Below are 15,145 nucleotides of genomic sequence, written 5' to 3'. Positions count from 1 at the left end.
AACTCTTTTCATTGTCCCCAAAAAATCTGAAAAATTATAATTTTAATAAAGGCTTGTATGTATGTATGTACGTAAGCATTTCTTGGAAAATAAAAATTCAAACATTATATATCGGCTGGTTTGAAAGCTTACCAATGTATTTAATGTAATGTGTTAAAATATTTTTTTTTTTTTGTTCTGCCATTTTAGACTTTTTTTTGATGGATCTGAGTGCATGATTGCATCATAGCAGAAATTTCCTTCAGGATGTACTGAGTATAGAAACCAGTATTACAGGAAATGAAAGGCTGTGCTTGTGGATTACTGGACTCAAACTGTATATTGTTCTTTCTTTTAAAGTTAAACAGTTGTCGGCATTCGTTGTGAAGAATTTATGGAGACAGAAACACATGTTGGAATATTACTTTACTTCTAACTATGAAAATAATACTCGATGTTTCGACCCCTGTATCAAAGTCTTCATCAGAAAAATGTATACATATGCACAGGATACAAGCTGCATGACACTGTACAAAAGTAAGATAAATCTAAATGCTTTGTTAATCATTTATCCTAGCTTATCTTACTTTCATGTAGTGTTATGTAGCATGTCCTGTACATATTTTAGTTTTCCTAATGATGACCTCCATACAGAGGTCGAAATATTGAGTGTTATTTTCATAATTAGAAGTAAAGTAATACTCCAACACGTGTGTTTGTCTCCATAAATTCTTCACAATGTGTATTCTGTTGAAACTGCTGATAAATTCCAAGAAAAGCACCACTGAAAATCAATATATATATTTTTTTAAATCTTCTAATATACATTATATTCAAAAGACTTCACTTTTGCATTCTAACATGTACTCAGTTTTTGTTACAATGTTATTAAACAGTATCAGTTCCTAAAAAATGATGAGTCACTTTGATTGAAAACAGATTTTTATTGAAACAAAAACTTAATCTGATTTTGAATGTAATTTTATTTTCTTATAATATTTGAGAAATAATTTATTAATCCAGGAGTGAAAGATAAAATAATTATAATACAAATTTTGAACCAGTGTAATATAAAAATATTGGCATTAAGAGATAAAACTTTAATGGTTCTGCATTTTCTCCTCAATTTAAGCTCCCACTTGAGACGTCTATCAACTCTTGATTCTTCTTGGGTAATTAGTACAAGTAATGGCTTGAATGCTCATAATCATCCTGCTTGGCTTCAGCTGTATCTCTATGTTTGTAAATTATTGGATTTAGCAGTATCACTTCCAGCTGACATGTTACCTCAGTTTCAAATGTAAGACTTTTATAAGACTTATTTATTTACTAAATTATTTGCTTAATAAAGGAAGAAATCCTCAAATTAATTGTGTTTTTCATTATATTCATTTGTTTTAATACAAAGCAGACTAAGAATGTTTCTACTTTTAAATTTAAAAAAATTTTTAAATTATTGATAGCTGATGGAGTTGCATAATCAAGTCTGTCTTACTGTTATACTTTGTAAAAGAGAGAAATCCCAAGATTTCACCATATTTCTTTTTTTATGGTGCTTTTGATGAAGAAATCCACTGACAGAACTCTAATTTTTGTTTCTCTTCAGAGACTTGGCAGTAAACCAGAATGGTAAAATCTTACAGCAGGCCTCCCACAATCTTGGGTTTTGCAAACCAACCAGAGAACACATTCAGTTTTCCAGACCCTATAAATTTGTCTTATATGTTTAATTGCTTTAGCATAATCTCATCAACTTGTTTTGTTCGGCAAGTTTCTGAGAGTGAAAATACTGCCACCTGTGTAGGAAACACCAGCTAACTTGTCTTCAGTTGAAAGCTTCCAGCTTAGAAATTCACATGTCTCTGTCCATAGGATTTGTTTTGATAGTGCTATGTGAATGAACTACTTACACTTGGTGATGAGTTTATTAGATTTAACATCCTGCTCTTCATGTAATCAACTACTTATCAGAGATAGTTACATCCGTTCCAGACATGTAACTTTTGAAGTATTGCATGCAGTTTCTAGTGGGATAATAGCACAGTCTAAATACCTTTGAGCATGGTTTTGATAGCTAAGCCAGATATGCAGGTATTATCATCATAGAAATTGCAGATATTATCACAGAAACTACTTTCTTCTGGAGCATTCAGGTAGATTGTTGTATTGCTAGAACATAATGAGAATGGTTGAACAATCAGAAAACATCTAACACAAAGGTTCTGAGGTAGTAAACAACTTGTTGATGTAAGAGATCAGCAGAGAGGTACAAGAATTATGCATCGCATCACAGCATAACAATGATTTGAAGAGATGTATACTGGAATGCTCAAGATATTTGATCCTATCACTGATTTGTCACCTAAAAGCAAACAGCTAAGATACAGGTGCAGATAGAGTAGATAGCTGCGCTACCAGTGATCATATTAATATTTACTTAAATAATCCATTTCTAGTGTTTTGTGTGTGTTGTGGGGGGGGGGGCACCACTAGCACCAGCAGAATGAAATTAAAATATCAACTCCCCTAAGAGAGAACCTCTCACTATACAGGTATCCCTCAATTAACACGGTTAATTAATCCCTCGATGTTACCGCATATATCAAAATCACGTTAATCAAATCTAATAATCAATGGTAAAAATTACAATTTGTCCATGATCAATTACTGTATTAATTCGTTTTATATGGTACTCTTTTAGGAAAGATAAAAAATGAATGCAAAGTAAATGTTTAATGAATACTTGTACCTACATTGTTTACTGCAATTTGCTTATCAAAAGAAGTTATCAAGAGTCGTTTGAACAGATTTAGTTTTTTTCTTATCGGCATAAATTCTACGATAACAAGCAAAATGACTCTCCAGACCTCATCAAAAAGCAATAAAACATAAAGAAAAAACAATGCAAATATAATACATGATGGTACAAATTAAGTGAATATTGAATCCAACATTATTTCTTAGCCGAATATTGAAACTACAAGAGTTTCATGCCAAATATATAGAAACTAACAGTTTTGGCAGATGCAAGCATAAGCAACCTTATGGGCAACTCTTAGTAAAGGTGGAGCAAGCTCCAGATCACTTTCCTTAGTGTTTTCCATAATGTAAAGCACATCTCCTAGAGTAATACATGATGGTTTATTTATTTTCAATTACAATCTAGAAATTATTAAACAAAGAATAAAAAAAAAAAAATTAAATCATACTATACTGACATCGGAGGTCGCGGTATCTCTTAGATACAATTTGCTGTCAAATATCACAAACCTTTACATAACGTGTTAAACCAAACTGACAGCAAAAAACAGTGTGGAATCTATCATAACATATGAATGCACAGCTACTAATGACCTCCAAGCTATATACAGGGTGTTCGGGATAAATTTGACATATTTATAATTAATTATATTTTTCCGTAAGTTACATGTATTAACACACACTTCTCTTCATTTAAAAGTTTGGACCCTTCTTCATTCATATACAAGATGTCAGAAAGGATGGATAGCTGGAACCCACCTGAATCATGGAAGAGAATAACTTGTATCATGATGATTCGTGCCCGCCATCAAAATAAGGATATTACGACTGCTGCCCAATGCTCCCTGAATACAGTAAAAACAATCAGGCATGAACTAGAGACTTGCAATGGTGACTACCAGCATGTAGCAAGAAGAAAGATCCCTAGCAGACGATCTGATTGCGTTCGTACAGCAGAATTCCTCGCAAATCTGCAGGAACAGGTGTTGAAGAACCCTGGCATTGGAATTCGGGCTTTGTTCGTGGAGTTGCTAACTGTAGTCAAGCCCTGGATAACAAGGGTAGGCAATGGTAGGCCGTATGTATGGCAGCAGGATTCGGCCCCTTGCCACACCTCTGGGAAAAGTCAAAAATGGTTGTCTGAAAATTTCTACGACTTCACCAGTCCAAATGTTTGGCCTCCAAACTCCCCAGACCTTAACCCCATGGATTATTTTGTATGGGGCGCAGTTGAAAAAGACACCAATCGCACTTCCAGTAATACAAAAGCCCAGTTAATGGATAAAATTAAAACAGTTTTTGCGGCCCTTCCCAGGGAGACTGTAGCATCAGCTTGTTCGAGGTTCCGAAGCAGAATTGAAGCTGTGATCGATGCTAATGGTGGTTATTTTGAGTAAATCTTGTTGATAGTATTGTAATTAACTCTGCCTGTAATGTTTTTTTGTCAATTCATTAAATTTAATAGATACAAAGAAGATTTTCTTTTTCCTTACGAAACTGTCAAATTTATCCCGAACACCCTGTATATACACTGAATTGTATAAGAATATTTATATTAAACATTTTGCATGTATCTCTCAGATCAGCTGCGAGCTCCGCAGGATTAAAGGCACGTTAATCAAAACTCTTGCTGCATATATCAAGGGATTGCCGCGCTAATCAAAACCCGCATTATGCAAGGGATTTAGAATAATCAATATTACCAGTTCAAGAACTTATACACAAAAACATTAAAACCTTAGAAGACTGGAAAATTGAGCCATTTTCCTTTTCTTCTAAAGCCTTAATAGTACTTAATCCAGCATTAGTAAGATGGGGTGTCACAGTTATAGTCAATTTAAAATCTTTGGGGTCTGTGACACCCCATCTTACTAATGCCAGGTTAAAACCATAATCTACTCAGTTGTACTTAACTACAACTCGGAATATACAGATTGGCTTATAATTTGTTGCCTTAGCCTTATGGAACCTTTGTAAAGTGGAACAATTCTGCCTTTCTTTCACTTCTTTAAGACTTGTGCTGTTGTAAGACTCTTGTTAGACGGATAGACCAAGGCTGATGCTTAATCCTTGGAGCATTCTCTTGAGATGCATGGTGATATGTCAAGTCCTATCAGCTTATTGACATCTAGATTATTCGACTCTTCATACATAGCTTGTTTGCCCACCAGTAAGTCTTCCTATGTTTCATTCTGTACACTTGAGCTTCTAATTTATTTCATGCTGAAGATGAAACACCCTGATGAACTGCTTGCTGCATTCCTTGACTGTGTCCTCTGTAGTAGTTACCAATCTCCCACTTTCATCCATTAACATCATCTTACCATAATCATTCTTTCTTCTTGCCACATATAAAAAAAAAAAAACTCATGAAGGTTTTTCTTGGCTTGATTTGCTCATTTCTGCTCGTACTGCACTTTTGTTGTCATTACCAACTGAGTCACTCTTCTGGCCTGCTCTTTATACTCTTCATGCAACTAATTATTACCATTATTCATCTTGTGCTACCTCCAAGGTGCCTTCTTCCAGATTTCATGCTTAATCCCCTCATTCATCCATTTTACACCTACCTTATTCAGCCTTTTTGACCTTTGGAATACATTCACACATTGATGCTGTTATGTATTTCTTTGTCCGCTACCAAGAAGCATTTATTTCTTTACGGCTCAACTCCTTATTCTGTGCTATAGGTCCAAGTTGTCTGCTAAGCTTGTCATAATCACCAGCCTTGTACTTCTGCATATACCCTTTCATTACAGAAGTCTGCATATAGCCACAACCCAGGTGATCATTTCATTATCACTCTCACCGATCGGTAGGAAGTGCAAAACCCCACTGACAATTACATCCTCTGATGAAATGATCAGATCCAAAACTCTCAATCCTTGCATGTCCTCCTTTACAACGCTGCCTGAGATAAAAATTCATCGAGAAAGAATTTCTTGAGAACTCAAGAAATTAATTTTCCTTATTCCCAAATGCGATGTCTTCCTTCCAATTTATACCATCATAATTAAAATCGCCCTTCTCTTGTTGCTAACCCAAGTTTCTTATACGTATCTTCATCACCACCCTCCACTTTCCCTGGCCTATAGCAACATCCAACTAAATATCTCTTCCTGTCAACCTTCACCTCACACCACACTGTCTCAAACCTATTGACACTATTTCCCCCTTTCATGTCTATCTTATGTGGACATAATTCCCCACCTATCATCAGCAGCACTCCCCACCCCTCTTCTTGTCCTTTCTATGCTTGTGAAAAAATGACGTACATTTCCATTTCTTTTCCCATTAGGATATCATATTCATTCAACCATCTGTCACTTATTCCAATGATTTTAGGGTGAATAAATTAAATCCGAGGTCTGTCACATCCCACCTTACTAATGCCGTGTTAAAACCATAATCTTCCCTGCTCAGTTGTACTTAACTACAACTCAGAATATAAATTGGCTTATAATTTGTTGCCTTTATTTCATACTCCTGGCATTGTAAATAAACACAGTAGTTCATTTTTAAGTCTATAACCACTCCTACCCGAGCCACTTAGTTGTGATTTCCCCACTGCACCTGACCTTTCCCAATCACCTTTATCACTGCTGACCATATATCTGCTCAATCTCAACTACCCCCACTCACGTCCTGATCTATTCCATTTCTTTGCTAATCATTCTCCTACATACATACATACATTATCTACTACTTCTAGCTTCCACTCTCCCTATACCATGTCTCCCTGTCCACCCCCCCCCATTTCCCTGTTCTCTTGCATTTCCACTCTCTCTTAATCTCTCACACTACTACTACTGTATCCATTGACAAGCACTTCAGCCTCTTCTGTACTGCTCTCCTGATCTTTCATTTAACTTCTTACTTCTGATCTCTTGTTTGCATCACACACTGCCCCTCCATCTAGCAACAGTTTCTCCAGTTTACTCACTCCAAAGCCATTCAAATGCGATCTGCCATGTCTGTATAATTCCATTCCTCCCTCATATACATGCCATACATCCTCAAACTGCATTCACTTCTCCACACAACACACACAGCTCTGCCATCATATCATACATGAGCCATCAAATGGAGGTACTTTAACATTGGAGATCCATTCTGTGACATCTGTTAATAACTGGAAATGGTAGAACATGCCTTCTGCAGCTGCCTTCTTGTCCTGTGTATTTGGAAAAGATTATGTATTGTGTTGGGCATTCCAGTACGAACAGATTAGGTTATTTTTTTGCAGTACCCCCCCCCCCCCGCTCCACACCTGTCAACAATGGGAAGAGACTTCTGATTTTTATAATTATACCTGGTCATTGACTTACGACCACAAAAAAAAAATAATAAATTAATAATAAATCAGGCAGCTGCGCATACGATAACTATGGGATACGATAGTTATCGTACGATAACCCGCATCTCTCACATACACTCAGTCGCTTTCAAGCATCTGTTGCATGTGGTGTATTAATTAAAATTCTACTGAAATACTACCCATAAAATGTCTAGTAAAATGAAAATGCCTTCATCTACAGATACGCCAGCTAAGAAGTCAAGGCAAACTATTGATTTAGGGTGTAAAATGAAAGTTATCCAGAAGTATGAAGGCGGAAAGAAAGTGAACACGATAGCACGTGACTTGACGTTATCACATTCCACGGTATTGATGATACTTAAGGACAAAGAAAGAATTCGGGAAGCTGTGAAAGGTGCTGCATCTATGAAGTCTACAGTTTTAGCCAAACGACAACAGGGACCCATCCATGAAATGGAGAAATTGTTGTTTATGTGGATGGAAGATTTAATACAGAAAAATTCACCCATGAGCCTTTGCACAGTGCAAGCGAAGGCTAGAAGTCTGTTTCAGAATTTAAAATCACGCGCTGGAGACGATTACACAGAAGATTTTCAGGCTAGTACTGGATGGTTTAAGCGTTTTAAAAAAAGATTTGCTTTGCATAATGTACGTGTCACAGGAGAAGCAGGAAGTGCAGATGAAAATGAAGCCCAGAAATTCGTTGATTGTTTCGACTTTTTAATCAAAGAAGAAGGTTATCTACCGGAACAAATATTTAACGTAGATGAAACCGGCTTGCAATGGAAATGCATGCCTAATCGTATGTACATACACCAAGAAGCAAAAAGGATGCCAGGATTCAAAGCTTTTAAGGATCGGTTGACTTTGTTGCTTGGTGGGAATGCCGCGAGTTTTAAGCTGAAGCCTTTTGTCATTTATCGTTTAGAAAACCCTCGTGCATTTAAGCACATCAACAAGCACACACTACTCATTTACTACCGTTCAAACCCTAAAGCTTGGATGACTCAAGCACTGTTCAAAGACTGGTTCATGAACTGCTTTATTCCCCAGGCTAGTGAATATTGTGCAGAGAGAGGTATCCCTTTCAAGATTTTATTGATTATGGAAAAATCCCTGGCCACCCTCCTCATTTAGACGACCTTCAACATGATGTTAGAGTGGTTTTTATGCCACCTAACACAACCACTCTCATTCAACCCATGGATCAGGGTGCTATTTCAGCATTCAAGGCTCACTACCTCAGAACGACATTCGTACAAGCCATCAAAGCGATAGATTCTGATGCTGATTTATCTTTGCGAGACTTTGGAAAGCAGTACAGCATTCTTCGGTGTATCAAGAATATTTCAGCCTCATGGGAATGTGTAACAAAGAATTGTATGTCGGGAATTTGGAAAAAGTGTCTAAAATGTTATGCGAATACATTTGAAGGATTTGAAAAAGGAGAGGAACTGGAAGTGATTACAGAAAAAATAGTTAACTTGCAAAAAATCTTAAATCAGAATGTGAAATAGAAGACATAGAGGAGTTGCTAGATTGTGAAATAAAAGAACTTTTGGATGAAGAGTTGATTGAATTGGAAGCACAGAGAGTGTCAGAAGAAAAAGCGAGAGAGGAAGAAGAGAAAGAAGAAGAGGAGCCAGAAAAGAAATTCACTGCAAAGAGTTTATCAGATTCTTTTTCGCTACTGAATAAAGCTCTCTCCAGTTTCGAAGCAATGGACCCTAATGTCGAACGATTCACAAAGGTTGAACACATCATTCAAGATGCTGTGCGTTGATATTGTGAGATATATGAAGAAAAAAAGAAACAAACTGTTCAAACAAAGCTCAGCATGTTCCTCATCAAGAGAACAACCCAAGAACATGACCCTGATGATCCCCAACCCAGTACAAGCAAAGATTAAAAATTGATTTTGTAAATTTCATTTGTATTAATTTTTACATTAATTTTAGATTGTATTTTTGTGCTTACAGGACAGTATGTACAGTATTATTTTTCACATTATGTACAATATACATAATTATAAATTTAAAAGATTATAAAAATAAATTATAAAGATGATAAAAAGATTAGAAAGGTTAAAGAATACTGTTAATAAATATGGCCGACATACAACCAGATGACTTACGACCTGTCAGCCAGAATGGAAGTCGACGACCAAGTGTAATGAATTAAAATACCGTTTATGAAAAGTTAGGAAAAAACATCATCAAATTCTTGAAATGTACTCTCAAGGGGTGTACAGGATATGATAGTACTACATTAAACTTACATCATTATTAACTTCCTATCTACAATTTTCTTCCAAATCAACTTATTGCCTGTCAAGACTACAACCTCATCAGACCTTATATTTCTATCATCTAAGGCACTTTTTGCGATATCAATCCACCTATATATTGGTCTTCCTCTGGGTCTTTTTCTGGCAGAGAACACTTGTTTTGCTAATCTTTCCTCTCCCATTCTGTTCAAGTGACCATACCACTTGAGATTAGCTCTGTTAACACATTCCTGGATGCTAACAATGTCATGTTCTTAATATGCTCATTTTTAATATGATATTGCCATTGATGCCATCTTCTGTTCACTCCCCAGCTGGCATGAAATGCTGTCATGTTGTACCATTATTTTATATTGTGATTTAAGCCAATAAGAATACAATTTGGTCAGCTAAATCCCAAATTGCCAGCCCATCCTCGTTTGTTCAATATCCTGGTAGATACCTAACAGGGTGCACCACGAGACGGTGAGGAAAAAGCATGGGCTTGAAAACCAGCAACATGACACAAAATGTTTATAATATTGTGTTGTGGAAATTTTATTTTTCAGTCAGACAATTCTAGTCAGAAGCATTCTAGGAGATACAAAATTTTTGGGTATGTGGCGTGGACACCCATATTATGCTGTCTTCACCACAGGGAGATAAAATTCTGTCTGTTTTTACTCTGAGAGGTTTTTTAATTGGTTCCATCCTCTTAGTTCACTATGATCTTATGGTAAATTGCAGAGACAACTGGAACGCAATCACAGGCAGACAAGCCCAAAGCAAGGCTGTTAACTTAGATAAGGCTATCAGTCATCTTAGTGCTTTAGTTTTTTCAGAAAAAAAAAAAAAATAATATCCTTTAGCTACATTATGATATAAAAGATCTGAGGCCTTTTTTGTATCTCTCATACTGTCCAATTGTCTTTTCTTTCTCCTAATACTATCAGGCTCTCTTGCACTCCTATACTAACTAGTTTAGGCCTATGATGAACACCACTTCACTTCTTCACCTCAGTAGAGGTTGAAACCAATCTGTATAGCAACCCATCCCATAATGCTTAGCATTATTCACATCGAAAAGGATGTAATAAATTTAGTTTAATCCTTTATCCAAGTGTAAGCAAACAAAGTTTGCGCCTGAAAATATCTTCAGGACTGAGGTAAGGTGGTGCAACTTTGAGCAAAGGTGGACCAAGTTCTCAACACTCCTTGTCTGAGTATCTCCCATAATGCAGAGCAATCTCCTTGCAGACATGTATGCTGCTATGCATTAAGGGAAGGGCCACCTATCCACACTGGTTTCGACCTTTAGTGAGGTCTCGTCAGTGGAAGGCAGACCCATACATGGAGATACTAAGGCAGAACATTACTGTCTATAAGAATGAAACATAATGCTTTTAATCCCTGCTATCTGATAGGTTACTATGTAGGGAGAAATTTTTGAGCTACATGCTTAGCCCGAGTTTGGCAAGTTATAGATCCTATAAGGGAATTAGAATGGCCTTAGGTCATCTATATTTGCATAATTCCGATTCATCATAATTTGCTGGACTAATTTGTTAGACTAATTCATTTGGATGTGAGGATGATTTTGAGAAGTACTTTACTGAGAGAGATTGCAGGAAAGAGGAGATATAAGGGATATTTGTGTCTCGATGAAGTTGAACATTTCTAATGTACCATGGTGCATTTAAGATCATATGTAAGCATTTATTTTGCAATCTTTGCAGTTTAATATTTGAGCTGGAAGTATGGCTCCAGGCTGGGGACGCATAAGTGATAATGGGACGAATCATCAACTGATAGAGGAGCAATTTGATTTTAATATCTAGTTTGCTGTTCCTATCGATAAGAGGATAGAGCTGAGCAATAACTTTTGATGCCTTTGCACATAAGGATTTTGTATGTGGGCTGAAGGTTAGTTTTCTATCTAGGAGTATACCGAGGTATTTGACTTCTGTTTTCCAGGGAATTTTGATGTTAAATAGAATGATATCTTCTTTGGGAGATATTGAATTTTTTGTGAACATTAGAGCACTGCTTTTTTGAGGGTTTACTTTCAGTCTCCAAGTGGAGAACCAGTGTTCCAGTTTCAGAAGGTTATCTTGTAGTTTCTTTGTAACAAGATGTGGTTTAAGAGATCTGGCCAGTATCGCTGTATCGTTGGAAATGATAGATGACATCGGATTATGCGGGATGTCTGCCATGTAAATCGAGAAAAGTATCAGCGCCAGGAGGGATCCTTGAGGCACTTCAGCCAAGATCCGCCACTGGGTAGACACTGCCCCATTTAGTTTAACTTGCATGCGTCTTCCAGAAAGAAAGGACTTTATGAGGTGGATCAGATCCAATGGAATGCTGGCTAAAATCAGCTTTTATAGGAGTCCAAAATGCCATAATTTGTCGAAGACCTTCTCTAAATCAAGAAAGACTGCTCAGGTTTATTGATGCCAGTTGAAGCTAGTGGTAATGTATTCAACTAGTCTATGGATTTGTTGAGTAGTGCTGTGGAGTTTGCGGAAACCAAACTGCTTTATAGGAAGGATATTTAGCTTGTTTACTGAAACTTGAATTTTGGAGAGGATGACTTTTTCAGTGATTTTGCCCAAATTGGAAATCAGACTGATAGTGCAATAACGTTGTGGCAGCTGTGGGTCCTTACCATGCTTATAAATAGGGACCACATCTGCCAACTTCAAAGCATAGGAAAAGTATTTAAATCTAATGTATGATGGCCTTTTGGGGTAGCAGCTTAATAACTTTATTAGGAATGCTGTCAGGTCCAGGAGCTTTTTTATTCTTTTAATTCTGTATGATGTCATAGATTTCGGCTGGAGAAGTAGGTGAGAGTTGGCTGGTACTGGTTTCATACCGTTTTAGCACATATCTGATGTGGTAGTGGATTTTATAAATATGATTGAAGTTTAGGTTGTCATATGAAGGGCTGCACTGCTTTTCTAAGTTTTTAACTATAGTTTCGGCTTTTTCAGCATCTGAGTGAACTATGCCTAAATCCGATTTGAGAGGAGGAAGAGTTTTATTTTTGATATTTCTTAACAGTTTCCAAACGGTTTGATTGCCGGGTGAAATAGAAGCTAATTTATCTTCCCATAGTTTGTTTCTGTGATCCTTCAGTGCATCTCTCACTGCACTATTCAACCCATTAAGTAACTTTTTATTTTGGGGAGCCCTGGTATTAAAGTATCTCTTTCTTGCCTTATTTTTTTCCCTGCTTAAGTTCATAATCTCTTCTGGAAGGCTTTTAGGCTTAGAAACAGGTGTATTTGAGTTGATAGATGATAAGGCTGCATTGATTTGTTGAGTAAATTTATTGACTGCAGCATTGATTTGTTCCTTAGAGTTAATATGAGGAACAGGACCAAAGTAGTTTGGGAGCACATTGGATAATTTTTCCCAACGTATGAATGTGTGAGGTGGGAGGAACAATCCCTTCTGATTGCCTAATTGGAGCAGAATAGGGTTGTGGTCAGAAGTTAATTCGTCAGGTGAGTCCAAGTTGTACTGCAATTTGACATTTTAGAGGACAACTATGTCTAGGACATCGGAGGAGCCAATTGGACTGAGATGAGTTGGTATATTGAAGGACCAGCCACAGCTATGCAATTGGAACTTGAATAGTTAAACAGAATGCGGCCATTTTTGTTGGTAGATTTGCTGCTCCAGGCAGGATGTTTTGCATTGAAGTCTCCAGCGATGATGACCAGTCCTTTTATGCCAAGGATGGCATCCAGATCTGAGGTCAACAATGTTTTTGTTGGAGGGTTGTAGCAGCAAAAATTTTTAGGTTTCCAACTGAGTTTGTGAGGACATTAATGCCTGTGATTTCGAGGTTGCTGGTTGCAGGGTTGGTTATTGAATGATGGTTTATATAGTTTTTGATAAGGGTGGCTGTACCTCCACCTCTATACCCAAGTCTGTTGTTGTATCGACAAACCTGATACCCTCTGATTTTTAGGTTGTCAGCAGGCCTCAGGTGAGTTTCATTGATTAGAAGTATATCTGGATTATATCTATTATTGAATTCCTGGATTTCTAACACTTTGTTTTTGATACCGTTGGTGTTCCAAGCGAATCTGGAGTGATTTTTTTCCTATGCATCAGAGAGTGCAGATAATATTTATTGAGTTTACTGTAAAAATCTTTTTGTAACACTTAGTGATGGGTTGTGTTGCTGAAATCCTGCAGCATATTCGCAAGAGAAGAGGTGATAATAGCTGATAGATTTGAATGTGGATTAGCCAGGTTCTGGTTTTGTACTATCTGTTTGGAGCAGGCCACATCAGCAATGTTCTCGTTTGATGTTGAAGATTCATTTTCTTAAGGGGCTCAGTTAATGATGAGCGAGCACCTGTTGTCATGTTCTTTGTAGGACTGAGGAGCTTGAATTTCAGGAACTCTCGTACTAGATGATGAGGTAGGTTGACTATTTTGATCATTCCATCTGTTTTTGGGGTGATGAATACAACCTCTATAACAGTGGTGTTCAATCTTTTTTACTACGCGAGCTACTTTTCTATAATAAGTTATTCGCCGATCTACTCTCTTATATATAAGTTATTCGGCGATCTACTCTCTTATATATAAGTTATTCGGCGATCTACTCTCTTATATAGACACGTTCCCCCCACCACCACCACCACCTGATATCTTATTACGCACAAATAAACAACTAAAAACTTTATTTGTGCATTTAAAAATTTATTTATCACTTAATTATTTTAATACAACAAAAAAAAAAAAAATTATGTTGGAATAAAATATTTATTTCTCTATTTTGGAAAACCAGAGTTAGAAAAAACAACAGATTGATTACAAACTCACAAGTTACAGGAAATGCTGGTTGATTAAAAAAAAAAAGTTAATGTGAATTTGGCATTGTTTGGACTTTGCAATATTTTCATAGTCAAGTTGATATGAAGAAGTGGCCAATCGCAGACAATAATCAAATGATCATTTGTAATTTGGTTTCTTAATTGATTTTTTTATGACGGTCATATTTGAAAAAGCGGATTCTGACAAGTATGTCGATCCGAAACATGACAGAATTTTTTGTGCAATATCAATTAATATTGGGAATTTTTCATGTGTATACTTCGAAATGACTTCATTGTTTATTGATTTTAAATGTAAACTATTCTGAATGTTTATTATCTCAAGTTCTACTTCAGCTTGGTTTATATCAAACAGCCCACTAATTTTATTTGAAATTTCTGTAATGTTCAAGTTTTCTTGAAATGGATTATTGATAAAAGATACAATCATTTCAGTTTTATTAAAATCTTTAATTCTTGAATTTATTTCTTCCTCAACTAATTCTATTTCACGAATAAATTGTTTTAAATCATAGCGAAGCATTTCTTGATTTTGTTCAAAAAATTTTAATAAATATGGGAGATGTCTAAATTCGCTGTCATTTATATTTTTCTTTAATAAAAGTAGGTATTATTGGAAAGTTTTTATTGAACTTAAACATGTCAATTAAATTTTTATCACTACCTTGTAACTCTAAATTTAAATTGCTTAATTTCGTACAGAAATCTACTAAAAATAAGTGCAACAACCATCTTTTATCATTCAATTGTGGATAAATATCTCCTTTTTCATCAAGAAAATTTTTTATATCGTTAATTAATACAAGAAATCTTTCTAAAAATTGACTCCTGCTGAACCAGCGAACATCACTGTACAACAGAAGTTCCCTATCATCATCTGCCTGTAATTTAAATAACCGCCGTTGCAGGGCTTTTCCTCAAACAGAATTTACAATTTTAAATGTAATATCCAAAACATTTTTT

The 15,145-nt window shown here is 36.1% G+C and overlaps 1 protein-coding gene across 3 annotated transcripts in view; it reads left to right on the top strand.

The window, feature by feature from the left end:
• Positions 1–15,145, top strand: part of LOC150094270 (protein DOP1A) — a 613,349-nt gene that overhangs the window by 544,256 nt on the left and 53,948 nt on the right. For all 3 annotated transcript variants that reach the window (XM_090412136.1, XM_090412135.1, XM_090412138.1), the window contains one exon: positions 1,112–1,279. In XM_090412136.1, coding sequence (XP_090268262.1) covers positions 1,112–1,279 — 168 coding nt within the window. The remainder of the gene's footprint in view (positions 1–1,111; positions 1,280–15,145) is intronic.

The sequence above is a fragment of the Typopeltis vanoorti genome, chromosome 22 (assembly GCF_054136105.1).
Source record: "Typopeltis vanoorti isolate ZY-2024b chromosome 22, IOZ_Tvanoo_1.0, whole genome shotgun sequence".
NCBI lineage: Eukaryota > Metazoa > Arthropoda > Arachnida > Uropygi > Thelyphonidae > Typopeltis > Typopeltis vanoorti.
The sequence above is the reverse complement of the archived record's forward strand: the minus strand, read 5'-3'. Positions and strand labels throughout refer to the sequence as shown.